This window comes from Micromesistius poutassou (genome assembly GCF_964030765.1).
Source record: "Micromesistius poutassou genome assembly, chromosome: 18".
Classification (NCBI taxonomy): Eukaryota; Metazoa; Chordata; class Actinopteri; order Gadiformes; family Gadidae; genus Micromesistius; species Micromesistius poutassou.
Window position 1 is genome coordinate 6,822,144 of NC_140288.1, and position 20,608 is coordinate 6,842,751.

At 45.6% G+C, this 20,608-nt stretch overlaps 1 protein-coding gene across 1 annotated transcript in view; it reads left to right on the forward strand.

Moving 5' to 3' along the window:
• nrcama (neuronal cell adhesion molecule a) overlaps positions 1 to 19,928 on the forward strand; it is a gene marked incomplete at both ends in the record, with an annotated part of 22,063 nt that extends 2,135 nt beyond the window's left edge. The window contains 25 exon segments of the mRNA XM_084483276.1: positions 1,475 to 1,586; positions 2,427 to 2,611; positions 3,377 to 3,508; positions 3,973 to 4,116; positions 4,539 to 4,650; positions 5,651 to 5,817; positions 6,350 to 6,500; positions 7,019 to 7,143; positions 8,399 to 8,428; positions 8,958 to 9,059; positions 9,564 to 9,761; positions 9,913 to 9,983; positions 10,769 to 10,994; positions 11,263 to 11,378; positions 11,697 to 11,910; positions 12,148 to 12,270; positions 12,916 to 13,092; positions 14,851 to 14,919; positions 15,912 to 16,034; positions 16,294 to 16,455; positions 17,218 to 17,349; positions 17,860 to 17,938; positions 19,692 to 19,788; positions 19,790 to 19,801; positions 19,803 to 19,928. Of these exon segments, the coding sequence (XP_084339402.1) occupies positions 1,475 to 1,586; positions 2,427 to 2,611; positions 3,377 to 3,508; positions 3,973 to 4,116; positions 4,539 to 4,650; positions 5,651 to 5,817; positions 6,350 to 6,500; positions 7,019 to 7,143; positions 8,399 to 8,428; positions 8,958 to 9,059; positions 9,564 to 9,761; positions 9,913 to 9,983; positions 10,769 to 10,994; positions 11,263 to 11,378; positions 11,697 to 11,910; positions 12,148 to 12,270; positions 12,916 to 13,092; positions 14,851 to 14,919; positions 15,912 to 16,034; positions 16,294 to 16,455; positions 17,218 to 17,349; positions 17,860 to 17,938; positions 19,692 to 19,788; positions 19,790 to 19,801; positions 19,803 to 19,928 (3,185 nt within the window).
• Positions 19,929 to 20,608: the final 680 nt, after the last annotated feature.

The window sequence follows — 20,608 nt, forward strand, 5'->3', positions numbered from 1 at the left end:
GTCAGCAGGAGAGTGTGTGGTGTTGGATCTGAATGGGGTCAACCAGGGTTCATCAGTGTGGTTTAATTTGATGGTGTAAGTGATGGTGTAAAAAATATGCTCGGAAAAAACACTCCAGCTAGGACAGAATAATTGTCTGGCAGTGTGGAACATCGTCGCTTGGCAAATTGTCATTTGGCTTTCAGAGTAAGTCTTTTAGGTAAGCCTCCCTTTCGTTTATTTTCACTCTCTGTCTCAATTCCCCTGAGCTCTGAATTCCCCTTGCATCTTTCTCTACCTTTTCTGCAAAAAAAACAACCAAATACAGTAGTTTTTTCAATGTTTATTGAGATTCTTTGAGAAATATGATTTTATTTCACTGTAGGGTGAAGATATACCATTTCAAGCAGCATGCTAATCTCATGCACGGTTGGATCTTTTGAATGAGAGTGTGACTGCTGGTTTCTTTGGTGGTGAGTGATGCTGGATTAACCCAATCCAAACACACCAATGGGAACCAAGCCCCGCCCCTGCTCCCACTAGGCCTATCCTTTCCCTCCGTAGTTGAACCTCAAGTATGTCAATATCAACACAGTTTTGTGTAAAAATGATACATCTATATTATATCAAGCTAGCAATTGAAAAAATAAAATATATAAATAAGATGTATTATCGATGTCTTCACAACAATGGCCTGATTACTTGTGTCCAAGTTTTCGTTTCATTAATGTGGATTATCTGATATCTGGGTCTCCGGAACATTCAGAGTATGTTGGCTCCCACCCTCTGTTGTCATGGCAACATGGCTGCATTTGATGTTAGCTTTGGCTGCAGGACATCGAGCTATGGATGTCTTAGAACGGCCTGCTTGTTATTGAATCCAGTCTGTGGCGCTCCTGTCCATCCCTGATTGTCACAATCATTTAACACAAGGTTCTACCAGTCGAGACGAGGTCCTTATAGATGTAGTGGACATGTGTATTGATGTATAGATATGTACTTTATATGTACTTTAGATAATTACTAAATGTTCAAATCTGGAGTCGTGTTTTCAGTCGATTTCGTCGCATTGGTAGAAAATCAAAAACATGAATTTAAACGACTAAATGAATTAACAATCAACAACTATTCCTGCTCTCTGACTCATTCCGACTCACCTTGTCCCAAAACAACCTGCTCCCCTTCCTCCACCAGCTGTAGCTGTACCTGACCTTCTCTCTCTCTCTCTCTCTCTCTCTCTCTCTCTCTCTCTCCTCTCTCTCTCTCTCTCTCTCTCTCCTCTCTCTCTCTCTCCCTCCCCCCTCCCTCCCTCTCTCACTCTCTCTCTCTCCCCTCCCTCCATCTCTCTCTCTCTCTCTCTTTCTCTCTCTCTCTCCCCCTCATTGCCTATTGAGTACATTTGATATGTTGTGTTTGATGTTCTCTCTCTCTGTCTCTCTCTCTCTCTCTCTCTCTCTCTCTCTCTCCCTCTCCCTCCCTCTCTCTCTCTCTGCAGACACCCAGTCTGAGGAGCGAGCCCCTGGCTTCATGGCCCCCCTGGGGGCCAGCAGCACCCAGATGGTCCTTAGGGGACAGGATCTGGAGCTGGAATGCATCCCAGAGGGCCTGTGAGTTCACCTTGTGCAAATTCATAATGCGGCAGAAAGTGTCTCAGGGTTGTGCCCTTGTTGAAACAACAAGACACGGCTTTTTAAAGGTGACACATTACACCACCAGGTGTGAGTGTGGTCAGCCGTTACGAGCTTCTTCTTCTTCTGCTTCTTCTGACATCACAAGTGAGCGCGTCCACCTAGATGTGTGCTGGATAGATCAGTCCACCAGCCTACCCAGTGGACCGTAGCAAACGTTGCTCATCTATCCGTCACACATCTAGGTGGACACGCCCACCTGTGATGTCAGAAGAGACATTGTAACAGAATTGTAACGGCTAACCACACTCACACCTGGTGGTGTAATAAGTCACCTTTAAACAAGAATTCACTGCTTTCTTATTCATTTTAAATCAAGGACCAACGACACAGAATGGCAATGTTGCCAAGTCTTTTGTGTCCAAATATATATGAACAATCGTGTTACTTAGTCAAACATATTTTAGTTTATTACATTAGTTCATGGATTTAATGGTGGGTAGGCCCTTAGTATGAAGATCCCACATACATCCACATAAAAAATCATCACACAGTCACACACACACACACACCTACATGTGTGCGTGCACACATACGCACACACACACACACACACATGCACGCGCACATATACACACACGCGCGCGCATACACAGACACACAAACACACACGCGCACACACACACAAACGCTCACACACGCACACACACACACACACACACACTCCCACACTCTCACCTGCACACACGCACACACAAATACATCTCTCTTCTAAAGCTTGTGTGTGTGTGTATGTGTGTGTGTGTGTGCTCATCCCAGGCCCACGCCGGAGATCTCGTGGCGCAAGGAGGGCGGCGAGTTGCCTAGCAACAGGATGTCCATCGTCAGCTATCAGCGAACCCTGAGGATCTCGAGCGTGGTGGAGTCGGACGCTGGCGACTACCGCTGCACCGCCAAGAACAAGCTGAGCAGCGCCGAGCACAGCATCAAGGTCACCGTCAAAGGTAACGGGGGTCAGAGGTCGTCTCGTTTGACCTTTTCCAGAGAACATTGAAAAAAAAAAAAAGGAAAATGTCAGAAGTAAGAAACAACAATATATCGCTGTGGGTGCAGTCAGGGATGTTCATAGACCCAAGTGCCAAGCAATAGCAGTTGTTAGTTGAACCCGTCCCCCGTATACAACAGAGATAGCTGTTGTATACGGGGATAGATAGGAAGTGAAACGTACAATAAGTGCGTACATTAAGTGCCAGGACGTACAGCATACAATTTTCAATCAATGTTTACGTTACATAAGACACAGAGTGGATGAACAGACTCGAGAAGATTCAGGGCTTCAAAAGTGTATCACTTCCTAAATGTGATCAATGTTACGATATCAAAGGGGTGATATCCGAGGTGGACCGCTAGATGGACACTCTCACTTGTGATGTCACTAAAACACAAGAAAAGGCCGATTTTCAAACGGCTTGTAATTGCTTATCACACTCACACCTGGCGGCATAATCTCACCCCTTTAATATGTCTCAGGAGAGGAGGGGGACTGGGTAGGGTTGTGGCGAGATGGTTTGACTCAAAGATGAGTTTTGGGTTCATCTCTGTCATTTACAAATACATGTCATCCTCTTCTCCTTCACTCATGTACAGAACAAGCAGCAGCAGTCCTCAACGGCGTATTACATCGTCATCGCCACCAGTCATTGTGGTTGCATTTGTGCGCAGATGACCATACGCTTTAACATGTGAACTCTTGAACCATTTCCTTCCAGCCTCTCCGTTCTGGATCAGCGCTCCCAGGAACCTCATCCTGGCCCCGAACGAGACGGGAATCCTCAACTGTCGAGTCAGCGGAGAGCCCAAACCCACCATCACCTGGTCCATCAACGGCATGCCCATAGACAGTGAGTACCATGTCGACTCTGTAGATGGTACCATGTAGACTCTCTACCATGTAGATCAGAGATCAGATATAACAATTTATTATTTTTTAAGTACAATAGAATAAAAAAAAGTAGAACAGGACTAGTACTAATTCATCTCATTAAAAAATAGCAAAAGAAAGATTTTAAAATGCTGTATATTTTAGTGATCTACTAAAGTTATTTACAATGCAGAGCCTGTTAAAAATACTAAAACAAATCAATGATACACTCATTCCTACCGAAATTTTTCGAATCAAAATCCAATTGTTTAATAAAATAATAAAAAATGCTGTACCGAAATACATATCAAACCGTGATTTAAAACCCGAGGTACGTACCGCATCGTGACTTTAGTGTATCGTTACACCTCTAGTTAATGTATTATATGTACTGTTAGTACCTCTTGTACCACTGCCACATGTATCACCCTCCGCCCTCCACAGACGCCCCTCTGGACCCCAGCAGGAAGGTTGAGGAGGACACGGTGATCCTGAACCACGTCCAGTCGGGCTCCAGCGCCGTCTACCAGTGCAACGCGTCCAACGAGTTTGGATACCTGCTGGCCAACGCCTTCGTCAGTGTCCTCGGTAAGTTCTAAAATAAAGAGTGAGTAATACCAGCCTGGCTCTGGCCAGCAAATCAAACATGAGCTGGCAGATTTGTTGGTATTGGTATTGGTATTATTCACTATTTATTCACTATTGATTCGTTGCCTTCCCAGGCTTGCATTATTCACTATTTATTCACTATTGATTCGTCATGTTGCCAGACTGGTATTATTCACTTTTTATTCACTATCGATTTGTTGAGTGTCCAGACTCGTATTATTCACTTTTTATTCACTATCGATTCTTTGCCTTCCCAGGCTGGTATTATTCACTATTCACTATTATTCACTATTTGTATATACAAACAACAGCGGGCCAATCACAATTGTGTGTCGCGCTGGGTTTGATACGATGACTTAACTATATGATAATAAATCATTTTGTGGTACTCTCTGTTACAGCGGAGCCACCGCGGGTCCTGACTCAGCCCAACAAGGTGTACCAGGTCATCACCAACAACATGGCGCTGCTGGACTGCGCCTCTTTCGGATCCCCCATGCCCACCATCACATGGTATGTGCATTCAAATGAATGATTGAATACATCAATGACTGTAATAAATAGGTCTGTGTGTTGGAGTGGATGGAATAATACGGAAACAAAGTAGGCAAGGCAAGGCAAATTTATTTATATAGCACTTTTCATACACAAGGCAGACTCAAAGTGCTTCACATATAAACATTGTCATACAATAAAAGAAAATAATAGATAAGTAAAAAAAAGTAAAATAGTTAAAAAAGCATTTTAGAAAGTGCAATGTATTTAAGATCAACAGTATTGTTTGTTGTACGTCCTGGCACTTAATGAACGCACTTAATGCAGGTTGTATTCATTCATTGTGCTTAATTGTGTAGCATGTACTTAATTGTGTTGTGCATGCATGTTGTGTAGCATGTACTTAATTGTGTAGCATCTGCAGTAGCTAGCCATCACTGCTGTATACAGGGAATGGGGTTAGCCTGGTGATTGTTAGTACTTGCACTTGGTTCTATGAACGTCTTTACTGTACTGACGGCGATATATTTTTTCACTTCTTATGGCAAATGTACTGATTGTCGCTTTGGATAAAAGCGTCTAATATTAAGTATTAAGTATTAAGGAATGTCCAATTGAGTTTGGCCCACCTCGCTTCTGAGAATACAGTGAACAAAATACAACGTTTTTAATGTTAAAAAATGGTGTTGAAGAGATGAATTATGGAGGAGGATATGCTCCAATTACTCATCTCAAATTGCATCATTTCAACGTCGTCAACCGTTTTAAATATTCAGTGATATGAACTAATGAAAGTATTCAACTTCAACAACCTTACCTAGAAAGAACACGGTTCTAACATGTGTACTGCGGTACCAAAACCACCCAAATTAAACCTGAATCAACCATGAATACCCACTCGACGCCCAAATCCCACGTGAGCTTCACTGAACCCCTTCACTTTACGAAAACCATCGTTGGCTCCCACTCGGCGATACCGACCCTCCGAACGGACCCGACTAAAGCCCCGCTCCCGCAGGTTCAAGGGCAGCACCACGGCCATCCAGAACGTGGACCCCTACGTGATCCACGAGAACGGCACGCTGGAGATCCACACGGCCCAGCCCCTGAACAGCGGCCGCTACACCTGCATCGCCACCAACGCCCTGGGCATCAAGGAGAACCACGTCCAGCTGGAGGTCAAAGGTCAGTGCGCGCGGCCCCGTCGAAACTCACAAACACTGAGGCCTCCAAAGCGGCTTAGAAGAGACTTGAGTTTATGTTGTATGTTGCTTTGAATGCTCGGTCTAATGGTATTATTAGGTGTTTTAGAACTGAATGGTCTCTCTAATTGTGTTGCTACAATGCTACATTTGCACCAGTGTGAATGTTTTTATGTCGGTGAATCATGTAGCATACTTGCTGACACACGATAGTGAAGCTGATGGTATAATGTTGGGGTGTGTGCTTTTTGATTTTCCATGATTGAACAGAATGCATGCAAAGCCGTTCAAATGTTATATTTGAGTTGTATTGTACTATTGTGTATTCTTTTATGCGTGTCCATTTTGTGGGTCAACTCCAAATATGAATTATTATAATTACAGGTTATAGAATTTTCTGATTCTATAACTGTGGATTTTTATATGAATAAATATGAGAAAAAAAAAGTACCTTAAAACATGACTTTTATAGGACAGTGGTGCTCCGAGGCTAACGATGTCCGCGTTCCCCCCAGAGCCGACCCGCATCCTGAGGCTGCCCGAGTACAAGGTGGTGGAGAGGAACATGGACGCCGTGTTCGAGTGCCGGGTCAAACACGACCCGTCGCTGGTGCCCACCGTCACCTGGCTGAAGGACAACAAGGCGCTGCCCCACGGCGACCAGCGGTAGGCCGGCCGCCGCGCTGTGAACACATGACCTCATGTGACCGGACAGGGGGAAAAAAGCATCTTTATACTTTTAGATACTTTTCTAGTATGGATATATACTGGGTTAATTAAGTGTATTTGCTTTGGGAAAAACGTTATGAAATATATTTAATCCAAAAATGTGGTGCTTATTATTATCAGAATTATTACTACTATAATAACTTTATTTGAAAATATCAAATAATATATTTATTTTTATATCTCTCTCTCTGTGTCTCTTGCTCTCTCTCTCTCTCGCTCTCCTCTTTCCCCTCGCTCTCCCTCTCTATCTCTATCTCTGTCCTCTTTCTCTCTGTTTCTCTCTTTCTCTCCATCTCTCTATTTCTCTCTTTCTCTCCATCTCTCTATCTCTCTCCTCTTGGTCTCTCTGTCTGTCTCTCTCTCTCTCTCTCTCTCTCTCTCTCTCTCTCTCTCTCCTCTATCTCTCTCTCTCTCCACACTCTTTCTCACTCTCACTCCACTCTCTCCACCCTCAGGTTCGTGGTGGCAGCGGACAGCCTGACCATCAGAGATGTGAGGGAGGAAGACAAGGGCACGTACACCTGCATCATGAACACCAGCCTGGACCAGGACTCAGCCAGCGCTATGCTCACCGTCGTGGGTATGTTGGGCGAGGGAACATCCTAGATAATGGTGCAGTGGTGGCATGGGTGTTTTACTCCCAGACCAAGTTACTGCGTTCGATCCCCCAAGTCTGTCTCCATACCGTTAGGTAGGCATCCTTTAGCAAGGTGTCAAAGTCCTCTTCCTAATAAATAATAATAATAATAATAATAATAAACTTTATTTGCATAGCGATTTTTAAGAACAGAGTGATGTGTGATACTGATTGTGATACTTTCACAATCAGTATTTCAGTATTATTTCTAAATAATATTCTATAATATATCTATAATTATTATTTCTAATTATTTCTTATTTCTAAACTGTTTGTATAGTCTCTGCGTTGTGTATTTTCCCAATTGTAGTAGTAATTCTTGAAGTGGAAATCAAGGAAGCTTGACAGGTTGGATCAGAGGGTCGAATAGATGGTTTATTCCAGGATGTATTACAGCACAGCTACAGACTTAGGTTGAATAATCTATAGTGTAGGAGGTGAGGAGCAGTCTCCTGACGTGCTCCTTGGCTGTCCATCCCTCTTCTCGCCCAACCAAAGGTTTGGGGCGAGTATTATAATAAGAAAATGTGAATAACAAAAGAACAGAAGCAGTCTCTCCCTTAAGGTATATGGCCCTGGCTATGCCCCAGATGACCAGGTTGGTTCGTCCTTGTTGGGACAAATGACGTGTTCCTCCCTGTAGGTCACTTTGGATGGAAGAGTTGACTCAATTGTAAATACTAAAATAAGCATTCAGATTGAATAACTTTTTACAAATCCATAATTTAAGTAAAAATAATAATGAAGAAATGAAAAACAATGGATCAATAACGATATATATATATAAAGATGATGTATTAAGTATCACAATGCAAATGATCTTTGGAAGTTCCTAGCTTACCATGTAAAAAATAATCCACTGAAACAATATTAATATCATATTTCGAGACAACTCAATGTCCATTCCACAGTAGAACAATTACACACTGTCTCCTGGGCTGGCTGACAGGTTGCTGGCTCAGTGATCACAAACAGTCTCTCTCAACTTTCAAATAAGCTTTCACTTTCCTCTCTCACCTCTTTCAGCAACTCCTTCCCCTTGACAGCGTAATTCATCAAATAATAGTCAACTCGTTGACAGCGTAATTCATCATCCTAGTCAGTTTAACTTTACTTCTTTCTCTCTCTCTGTACATATGATCTTTTTCTTAACAACCTCCTGCTTCTCTGCTTCACTCTTTGCTTCTTGATGTCTCAGAGGCCACACCTGCTCCTCCTATTGTCTACGGTAAATAAGTACTCTAGCTTGAGTTAGCTTGTCCTGTTAGCCGCCACCAGGCTATCTGCTCTGTTTTCATAGCGTACAACCTTTTGTAAGTTACAGCTTGCTATTGGCTTGTTTCTTATTTTAGTTTTTTGTGTTTCGTTCATTTTTTCGATTTGTTGATAATTTAACAGAATGCATTCAAAGCAGTTTAAATGTTATATTTTAGTTTTATTGCACTATTGTGTATTCATTCATTTATGTGTGTTCATTTTGTGGGTCAACTCCAAATAGTATTTATTATAATTATATGTTTTTATATTAATAAATATGAACATCTCTATTTATTTATAGAAGCCGAGGTTCACATTCAGAATCAGTACTGCACTTTGTTTCAACTGATTTGAATACAAATCACACACACACACACACACACACACGCACGCACGCACACACACACAAATCACACACACACACACACACACACACACACACACACACACACACACACACACACACACACCGTTTCTGACTTCCTCTTTTGCGTTTCCAGAGCAACCGGACCCCCCCACGGACCTGGAGCTGACGGACCAGATGGACCGGAGCGTCCAGCTCACCTGGATCCCCGGGGACGAACACAACAGCCCCACCCAGAGTACGTACACCTGCTACCTGTCGGCTACTCTTCTGGACCTATAGTGGAGTGTAGGCCATGAGCTGGAGAGTTGTCTTTGGCGCCATCTAGTGGTTCAGAAAAGCCCCAACATACACGTGAACAAGTTTAGATACAATATGTACAATAAAATACGATACAATACATGGTATGTGTACACTTTTATCCAACCTCTATTTTACCAGGGTGAGTCTCATTGAGATTCAAAACCTCTTCTTCAGCAGAGGCCAAGACACAAAAAAACTAAAACTGAAAGGAAACATATATACACAAATCACCTTTTACAGTAACTTACAACACCCTTTACAGTAAAACACAAACCAATACAATACAAGGATAAGGGAGACGTCCTCATCCCATCGTATTATACGAGAACACTTTTTCTAATAACATGAAAAGAAAAATAGCAAATCACAAAAATCTCCTTCCTCCGACCTCCAACCCCCGTTCAACCTCCCTCTCCGTGCCCCCCTGCCCCACCCCCAGAGTTCCTGATCCAGTACGAGGACCTGCTCCACCAGCCCGGGGTGTGGGTGAACCTGACGGAGGCGGCGGGCACCAGCACCACGGCGCGGCTGCAGCTCTCCCCCTACGTGTACTACTCCTTCAGGATCCTGGCCCAGAACCACGTGGGCTTCAGCCAGCCCAGCCGCGCCTCGCGCCAGTACCGCACCAACCCGGCCGGTGAGAGACCACGGTTACGGTGCCACAGGAAACCCAGTCAACCACTGGTTTTCCGACTGGATCGTGGAGCCGGGAGTGGGTGGTAGCGAGGGGGAAAGCAAGTGGGTGCAATGATTCTACGTTTAACAACATCTGTGGATTTCTCTTCCAGCCCCCGATGTCAATCCGTCAGATGTACAGGCAACCGGTACAGACCATAATAACCTGGTCATTTCTTGGAAGGTACGTTGCACTATTTTTAAAAAATAATAACACTGCTCTTACATTGTAACGAGTCTGTAAGTTGCTTTGGATAAATGCGCCTGATTACTAAATAGTGCTGCTAATAGTGGAGTAGATTGCTTCATGTACTGTGTGACTTCTCTGAACCCTCACCAGAGCCGTTCCAGTTCAAGGGAAACAAACTGACCTTCTCTCGACCCATACTAGCTACATAAGTGCATGAACTTTTGTTCATGAACTTTTGTTTCTTGAGTCATTTAGCACTTTAACCGAAGCGACAGTGAGTTGTGTCGATGTGTCTGTGAGCAAGACGCTCCGTTCTGCTCCCATGAGCCTGCTGTTGACTCGTCGTCGGTGTGTGAATGTGTGTTTCAACCGTCGCATGTCGCTTTGGATAAAAGCGTCTGCGTTTATCTTGAAGGTGACATATTATGCCACCAGGTGTGAGTGTGATTAGCCGTTACAAGCCGTTTCGTGGTCTTGTCCACCTAGACGTGTGACGGATAGATGAGCGACGTTTGCTACGGTCCACTGGGTAGGCTGGTGGACTGATCTATCCAGCGCACATCTAGGTGGACACGCCCACCTGTGATGTCAGAAGAGGCAGGCACCTGGTGGTATAATATGTCACCTTAAAATCTAAGTGTAAACGACTAAAGACCCGGCAGAGTTCAGGGCCTCTTGCTCAGGGCCACAAGTGGACCGTGTGGACACTGGGATTCGAACCCGACGCCCTTCCAGCTGCTCAGCCTCTCTCCCCTCTCCCTTGGTGTCTTGGTGTCCAGCCGCTGACGGGCCTGCAGGCCAACGGCCCCGCCCTGCGCTACAAGATCCTGTGGCGGCAGAAGGACGCGGACCAGGAGTGGGTGGAGGAGACGGTGGCCAACGTGTCCCAGCACGTGGTGACGGAGACCCCCACCTACGCGCCCTACGAGGTCAAGGTTCAGGCGCTGAACGACTACGGCAGCGGGCCGGAGCCTCAGCTGGTGCTGGGCTACTCGGGGGAGGACTGTGAGTGTGTGTGTGTGTGTGGCCGTCGCCATGAATGAACGATGAATTCAACAAGGCATTTTAAGTCGTCTGTAAAGAGTGGGTCACGAAGACGTTCGGGCCTAAAACGAGACTGCGTGTTAAGAGATGTGATCTGTCTTCTCTCTTTTCTCTCACTCACCTCGCTTCCATTCTTTCTTCCATTCTTCCATTCTTCCATTCTCCCATTCTCTCTCTCTCTCTCTCTCTCTCTCTCTCTCTCTCTCTCTCTCTCTCTCTCTCTCTCCAGTGCCCGTGTCCGCCCCTGACGGTGTGCAGGTCATGGTTCATAACAGCACGGTGGCGGAGGTGCACTGGGAGCCCGTTCCCTCTTCCACCGTCCGGGGGAAGCTGCAGGGATACAAGGTACTCAGTCCTACGTGTGTGTGTGTGTGTGTGGGGGGTTTCGGTTTTCAGTTCTAGTTTCAGTTTCAGTATTGGTTTCAGTTCTAGTTTCAGTTTCAATCACATTCAATCCACTTATTCACTTATGCACCTTATTCACCTTTGTGTGTTTTGTCTTCTTCGGAACAGTAACAACGGGAATATGAGTGGACCGTGATCTTATTATACAAGAAGACAAACAAAATAAGTAAAGTCAAATCAATTAAAAGCAGTCATGTGACCCATCTCAACCCCCCCCCCCCCCCCCCATCTCCTCCCCCCCTTCCCGACTTCCGCTAGGTGTACTACAAGCGCGAGCGGGGCGTGCAAGAGACGGAGGCGGAGGCCCCGGAGGGCGTGGCCCCCCAGACGGTGACGTTTGGCGGGGAACTCAGTGAAGGCCGTCTGCCGGGGCTCCGGCCCTACAGCGTCTACAACCTCTACGTCAGCGTGCTCAACGGCAAGGGGGAGGGGCCCCCCAGCCCCAGCAAGAGCTTCTCCACCCCCGAAGGAGGTGTGTGGGTGTGTGTGTGTGTGTGTGTGTGGGGGTGTGGGTGTGTGTGGGGGTGTGGGTGTGTGGGTGTTTCTGTGTGTGTGTGTGTGTGTGTGTGTGTGTGTGTGTGTTTCTGTGTGTGTGTGTGTGTGTGCCGTCAAAGATGGCACCACAGTGTCACCAAAACAAATGTGTGTTTTCTAATATTTTTACTCTTGGCCAACATATTGATTCATATTTGAAATGTTATTTTGATAGTGCCAGAGAAACCTGCCTTCCTGGAGATCTCCAACCCCAACGTGGACTCCCTCACCCTGGAGTGGGGCCCGCCACTCAACCACAACGGCCGTCTGACCGGCTACACACTCAAGTACCAACCAGGTGGGTCTGATGGACCTCGTGACGTCACCAACTGCATTGCCCTGCTCACCACCAGGGGGCAGCACTCAAAGGGTTGAAATATACTTTGGTCATATAGAACTACAGATTAGAGACACTTTGATTTAAAACCTTTAATCATAATCCCAATCTTGCTTATAAGCTATCACCTATAGGCTTACAGACTAACTTAACACAAATTATAAATCGATCAAGGAACCTAATCACCTGACAGGGTTCTACTTGATGCTGTTCTAGATGATGAGATCATTTAGCAATACCTACTGGTGTCTTGTGGGCCAGTAAAGGGCGTTGTAGCTTCTGCTATGTCGTTGGAAAGGGAGAAGTGAGGAGGGTGGAGGGTTTTCAGTTGGTTGCAAATTGCAACCTCACAGCTAGAGGCCACTAATTCTTACATGACGCAAAAGTAGCCTTTTATTACATAGAAGTCGAATAACTATCAAGGCACAAAATCGAAAATTGTCGATTAAAAACAACATCATTTATTTCCTATCGAACACAATGGCAAAGAAATATTACAATAAGAATAATACGCTGACAAATTGTATCCATAAACATAACCTAACCCTAACCCTAACCTAACCCTGGAGTTAAAACATGTTCTCCCTGTTGTTTTTGGTTCCTCAGTCAACAGCACCAGTGAGCTGGGCCAAGTGGAGCTCATTACCATCGCGGCCAACCAGACCTCCCTCACCCTGGTCAACCTCAAGTCCAGCACGCTCTATAAGTTCTACTTATACGCTACGACAATCAAGGGCCCAGGCCCCAGCACGATGAAAGAGGCCTTCACTGTCATGGACACGGGTATGTTTAAAAAGTCGTTTGGTTCCACATGTTAACCCCGACAGACTGCATCAACGGGTTCAAAGGTGAACTGAGTGGATAACTGTTGTTTAACAGAAACAAATTAACAAATATCTTTTTAATAATTGCGTATTAAAACTGTTGATACGGTGAAGACTGTGATAATAGAAAGGTTGGATTGAGTCTTAAGCATGAAAGAGGGGTGATCTTCACTTCTGGATTCATATTTTATTTGCCAATTAGTTTCTACAATGGACGGTCAGTGGAAACACCAGCCTCACTGAGATGGAGTTGTCGCAACAACCTCAGGGAATTGGCTGAGGGGAGCAGAGTAAAAAGTATATGCGGTTGGCAGCATTTAACCATTGAGAAAAATAATCAATCCTTGTCTGCTAGCTGGATGAAAGAAATGCAATGCAGCAAAATATATAATAATGTGTGTCCTCATTATTTAACAATATGCTCTTTTTGTTGAAATATTCATCATGCTGAAAGATTTGATACTATGGGATCCAAACGATAGTCCCAGTACAAGTGTGTACCATAGAAAATGAAAGAAGAACAGACACACTCACTTTTCTAAACCCTTTCTCACTCCCTTTTCGCCTTCACATCTTACCGTTTCTCTTGTTCTCTTGTTTCTGAAGCTCCCTTGCTGCCCACTGTTGAACCGGGCCCAGGTAAAACAAGGAGTACCTCTAGGCTAGCTTGCATGTCCACCCTCACACCATTACAAAGATTAACAAGTCTGTAGTACCACCATAACTGAATCTAGCAACCCTGCATGCCTCCCTCATGCCCGATCAAGCTGAAAACAAAAGCTGTTTCGTCGATTGTCTCCAATAGCCTAATAAACACAATAGTCCTCGCCTATGTAGTATGATAATAGCTAGCTTCATCCTGGCATGAACCTACTTCAAACCATGCCTGCTCTGTTTTTGGTTATCTGATGTCCTGAATTGAAGATACAGAAAGAAAGGGTTACTTTATGTAAATGCATGCTTTGATCCTGCACATGCTTTAGTTTCAGGTTCAGAATAAGCAATGTAATTGATATGTATACAGTACTGTATAGTTTTTGATGAATTTGATATTGTTGGCTTGCCAGGAAACAAGGCATGCAACGCTATGTTAAGGACATGCCGGTCTGGGTGAAAGAATCACGGAACGTCTCTCCTGGCTTCACTAAAACATCTGTTTACAATGTAAATTGGCAAAATGACTTCCTTTATACAGATTCTGCCTGAGAGATTCAAAGGATTAAAGGATAATTGACCATGTGCGCCTGCCACGAATGTCACGATTGCAATATATCATTTTCGTCTTTTGGAATCCACAAAGCATAGCAGTGAATCGCCATAGGAACACTCTTACCACAAAGACCAAAGTATTTTGCCATTGTTGACATTCGTGGCAGACGACGCACGCTCAATGCTATCGTTACGAGAAACCGACGTTGACAAATTATATCGTTAACGGATGTTTTAGAGAGGCAAGGAACGAGGGCTACAATGTTTTTTTTCAATCACAGACCGTTATTGTCCTTTTAATTGGGTCTAAACAGACCAAAATGGACCGAAACGTTGTGCTGAGTCATGCATTGTGCTACGTTAGCATGCAAGCTAGCGGCTTTGACTCAAAAAAAATCCTAAAAGTGCCACTGCAGTTCGATGCGTTGTGTACCGGGTCCGTTGCCGTGGTAACGGTGTGGACCCCCCCCCCCCCTGTTGTCTTCCCTCTTCTCCGTGTTCCTTCCAGGCCCCACAGATCCCCCACTGCCAACCCCCTCCCCCGTCACTCCGTCGACACGCCCCCCGGTCCAAAAGGGTACAAGAAGCACTGCCCCTGCCTCCCTACCCTCACCCTCTCACCCCCTCCACCCCCTCACCCCTCCAACCCGGACCTCCCCACCTGCTAACTCCCCGACTCACTACCAAACCACCCCCCCCCATCACACCCCTCACCCCCATCACACCCCTCACCCCTCCATCACACCCCTCACCCTACCACCACACCCCTCCATCACACCCCTCAACCCACCACCCCACCACCACAACCCCTCACCCCCCCATCACACCCCTCACCCCCCCCCATCCATATTTGACCTATTTCCTTTGCCTATAACCTTTTATAGTCTCATAGTATTTGTGTATATGGTCATTTGATTGCATTTTCTAGTAAATACTCAATGATTCAGTTGAATCAAGGTACAAGTGGGTACAAGAAAGACTTGTATGTATGGTCAAAATGTGTTGAACTGGTTGAAACTGTCGTATTATTGTCACACAAAAGTTTCTATTGAATCTGTTACATGTGTACAGAAAAATTGCTATCAAAAGAAAATGGCCCAGCTTATGCTAGTGGGTTAGCATTTACTAGCTAGTTAGCTAACTAACTGAAAGAAGATCCTGGTTTCTAACTAAACTATAGGGTTGTAGAGATGTCTGTATGTCACATCTTGCATCACATCGCAAACCAGATGAACCAAGAAAAAAGCAATTTAATTTTGGCAGTTAGTTTATTTGTATTCATTGATCAGCCACTGTTAATCAATTGTTAGATATTCTGCCCACTACTTTCTATGTTTTGTGCATTGATGACAAATGAAAGAGATCTGTATCAACCTGCATTTTAATTAAATGAAATGTATTAATATTATTAATAACACAACTATCGGGGCAGCCAAACTCCCGAACATCCATCGATTTAACAGATTTGTGATCTGATGTTCATGCGTCAACATGCAGTCGCTGGTTGGTGTAATCCAGTACACACACAGGGGATAAAAGCGGCTGGTGTTTTGTGTCCCGTCTGCTCAGTGCGTCCCGCGGGGCCCGCGTTCGGCCCTCTCAACGCCACGGCGTCCGAGGACGGCGCCGTACTCAGTTGGGAGTACTTTGGACAACCTAGGAATATATTTGTGGAGTACACTGTTGAACACAGTAAGACTCACCCTGATTCTGGAATATACGCATGTTTTCTCAGTTCCACAATCGTTTGTTTTGGTCTGGTGTCTAGTTTCTATGATGCGAATACACTGCCTAAATGTTAAAAAACGATAGAAAGATTCTGTTAGCAATTAAAACGTGTGCCTTATGTGTCACAAACCCCTCAATACAGCAAAAATAATTCGCCATAATTACCTTCATCACTTCAACCTGACCTGCCGTTCGTCTTCTTCTGGCCACGCCCACTCCCCAGGTAAAGAGGAGTGGAAAAGGGAGGCGGTCAATAGCTCCGCCCACTCGTTCACGATAAAGGGCTTGAAGCCGGGGGCGTCCTATAAGGTGCGTGTGGTAGCTAGGGACCCGGCGACGGACGCCACGGTCCACAGCACGGAGGAGGAGCTGGTCTCAGTACCAGGTGAGGCAGCATGCCTCCGCCCATCGTTAGACTGAACTCCACCTCACCCCGCCGGTAGTTGTTGTCATCGTCGCTGCTTCTTCATTCGCTGTATGTGGTCGCTGAATGGGTTTTCGTTCAGGGTTTTGGTTTCAGTTTCAGTTTCATTTTTCATTGTTTTGTTCTCCACATGTGCCTGTTCTCCTCATCCGGTACGCAAAATATGAATATGAGTTGACCGAGATATTCCATTTTTGCAGCTTTGGTTTGTGGCTTTTTTTCCATTGCCTTGTGTGAGTTAGTACTTGTGTGCATGCAAATGGTTGGATGTGGTGCTGAAATCCATTCATACTCATTTGCTTTTGTGTATTAATTGATTTGTATTTGTCCTGTAACATGTTGAGGGAACCCATGCATTTTTTTTTTGTGGTTGCTGAAAACTCAAGTTCATGGTTTATATATATATATATCTTCTTTTTAACACTCATCTCTTACAGCTCATATAAATTAACTATTTAACAATTGTCTGTCAACAGTTGTCAACTAGACATTGTATATGCTCTCGCTCTCTCTCTCTCTCTCTCTCTCTCTCTCTCTCTCTCTCTCTCTCTCTCTCTCTCTCTCTCTCTCTCTCTCTCTCTCTCTCTCCCTCCCTGTTTTATCTTTCTATTCCGCTACGTCCCTGGCCATACTCTAATCTCTTCTGGTTTGTGGTCTATCTCTCTCTCTCTCTCTCTCTCTCTCTCTCTCTCTCTCTCTCTCTCTCTATGTCTCTCTCCCCAGCTGTGGCGAACCGGCAGGTGGACATCGCCACGCAGGGCTGGTTCATCGGGCTGATGTGCGCCATCGCCCTGCTCATCCTCGTCCTCCTCATCGTCTGCTTCATCAAGCGGAACAAAGGAGGCAAATACCCAGGTGAGGGAGGGAGAGAGAGAGAGAGAGAGAGAGAGAGAGAGGGAGAGGGAGAGAGAGGGAGAGAGAGAGAGGGAGAGAGAGAGAGAGAGAGGGAGAGGGAGGGAGGGAGAGGGAGGGAGGGAGAGAGAGGGAGAGAGAGAGGGAGAGAGAGGGAGGGAGGGAGAGAGGGAGGGAGGGAGGGAGAGAGAGGGAGAGAGGGAGAGGGAGGGAGAGAGAGAGAGAGAGGTAGGGAGGGAGAGAGAGGGAGAGGGAGGGAGGGAGAGAGAGAGGATGGATGGCTTTCTGACAAATGACACTCACATTAAAGCTCTTGAATCCTACCTCAAGTACCTTTAAAAGGTCTCAAAGTGTAATTCCTCCTGCTGCCTATGTAACATAGCTTAACTGAAATGCATGTGTTTCAAGAGTCCTATATGAATACCTTTCCCTTGTCTAGTCTTGTCTTAGCGTTGTTCGTTGTAATACAGTGCTGTGTGTTAATAAAGTTTGACTTTGAATCCTGATCCCCAGTGAAAGAGAAAGAGGAGGCTCACCAGGACCCTGAGATACAGCCCATGAAGGAGGATGACGGCACGTTTGGAGAGTACAGGTGAGGGCGGAGGAGGAGTAGAGAGCATACTGTAGGAGAAAGCACATAACGATGTGGACCCGAGTAGAGGAAATGACATTAGGCCATGTGGCTGTTCTGTAACATGACAGAGATGAGGTTAGGGGAATTGATGTGCTTCCATAGCACAGCTATGGGATTAACAAATCAAGATCTTGAATATTTCCCAACAAAACAGTTGACTGGTGTAAATAAAAAGAGTGGTATTCTTTTATAACTTTGACCAGAAGGCTTTGTTAATCACAAACCCAAACTGATAGTGAATTACTCTGCATGAAACAAACTACAAACTTTCAAAACCAATGTCTCTTTATTTTTGTAACTGAATTGAAACACGGGGCATCTGTGAACCAGGCTTTTTGGTTGGTTCACTTTCCTTTCACACATTGAATCATTGTACAGTATTGTCTTTTGCATGCAAATATGCTTTTTTCTTGTCAAATCGTTTTTTTTCTCTGTGTATGGCCAATGTCACCGTGAAAGTGTGCGTTCTTGTTTTGCGTTGTTTGTGTGTGTTCAGCGTGCTACTGTTGTCTATTGTAAGGCTGACGCACACTTAAATAGACACAATCACAAGCTATGTGCGTCCAAAATGGCTTTTTATGTGTCTTCCTGTCCATCATGTTTTTTTCTGTTCTGTTCTGTTCTGTGTTTTTGTGTGTTCGTTTTGTTGTTTGTTTGTTGTTTTGTTTATTTACGGTCGACATATAGGTCAATAGAAAGGTAAGGATTGGATGTGCCAAACTAGCATGCAGTATGTCGCAACCCAAATACAGTCTCCTCCGGGCTGTAGGCCGGTGTGGATCTGTATGTACTGAATAGCTGCCTCTCTAAGTGCACTAGTGATGCATTAGTGTAAATAGGACACTTCAGCTTTGTAATTAAATGCAAAAAAAATGAAAAATTAAACATAAAAAAAAAATTAGAATAAAAAACTCAGACAATGATAGAAAGTTCATCTGCCTCCTTAATGACATTTATTTCGACTTGTATTGTGTACTTTAGGGTTTAACTGTGTAAGATTCCATGCATTTTGACTGACTGACCCTAGTAGATGCATTTAGTGTAGGTATGTATGAGTATGTCCAGCATGCTTTAGAAGCGTTCTACTTCATTAGCAGTGGTCACGCACCCTGGACTAACACAACATGTAGAAGTAGAAACAGTATCATCATCATCATCAATAGTATCATGTATTTATGAGGTATAGGGGGGCAGGGTACTCTATTGGCTAGGGTGTTTGACTCACAGAAGGTTTTGGGTTCAAATCCCAGTGAAATCAACAACAGAAAACACAAAGTCACGTTGCTGCTAAATGACCTAATGACCTAATGTACAATGTAAAATGATACATTATACAATGTAAAAAAAAAAAACACTGTACAATGTAAAATTGTACATTAGGTGTAATTGTACATGTATAATAAACACTTTTATTGTACAGTGTGTATACATGAGCAACCATTTAGTCATTAGAAGTCGCATTTATGTTGACGGGAAACAATAAAAGCATTTAAACACTGGATTACGCACAACAAAAATTACAAAAGTTAAAATCTTTTGAAATACACAAAACTGGATAGAGTGCAGAGACCACGTGACCCCCCTCCCCCCCCCACCCCACACACACACACACCCAGGTTACTGACCACTGCCGCCTAACTCCCCCAAAAGCCATCCCCCCCCCCCCCCCCAAACACAGCTCCCTGACGCTCCGCCCCTCTCCGTCCCCCAGCGACACCGAGGACCACAAGCCGCTGAAGGGCAGCCGCACGGCGTCCAACGGCACGGTGCGGCGCGACGAGAGCGACGACAGCCTGGTGGACTACGGCTGAGGGCGGCGACGGGGCAGTTCAACGAGGACGGCTCCTTCATCGGCCAGTACAGCGGCAAGAAGGAGAAGGACACGCACGAGGGCAACGAGAGCTCCGAGGCGCCGTCGCCCGTCAACGCCATGAACTCCTTCATCTAGCGGGGGACAGGGGGGGGAAAAAGAGCGGGGGAGTTGGGGGCGGGGGGGGGGGGGGGTTGCTGGTTAGCAGGGGGGGTGGGGGGGGGGCATCGCCATCCAAGGGCCGACTCTCCGCCCGTCGGCCCGCGACTTGTTTGGTTCGAGTCGCCGCCGTTGTCGTCGAACCTGGCGGCTTCTTTAGTTTCCTTTCGTGTGATGACCAGTTTCAGCTCGTGGCAGTCACTGTGGTGTAAACTCAACCCTGCTCAAGTCCCTCCCCCCGCGCACCTCCACTGTCACCCCCACCACCGCCTCCCCCACCACCTCCACCCCCCCCCCCCCCCCGCCGTTCCCGTTCCTCTATGCCGGTTGCTTCCAGGAGGCCGTGAGGAGCTACTGCAACCGATTTGCGACGGTGGACTCAGCTAGCCGTCGCTATGCTATTCAATCCACCCTACCCCCCCCACCCCCCATCACCCCGCTCCTCCCGTCACCCCCGTCGACCCCCTCCTCCCCGATGTGTGACTCAAACCCCCCCCCCACCCCTTCACATGAGCAGTCAAAGTAGAGATGGAGAGGAGTGGATGTTTGATACAAACTCTTGCCTCGCAAATGACGGAGCCTCAGAAAACCGAGAGGAGAAAGGCGGAAAGCAATATGGGAAAAAAGCAGTTGGAATGTAGCAGAGGGTGTCCCCACCA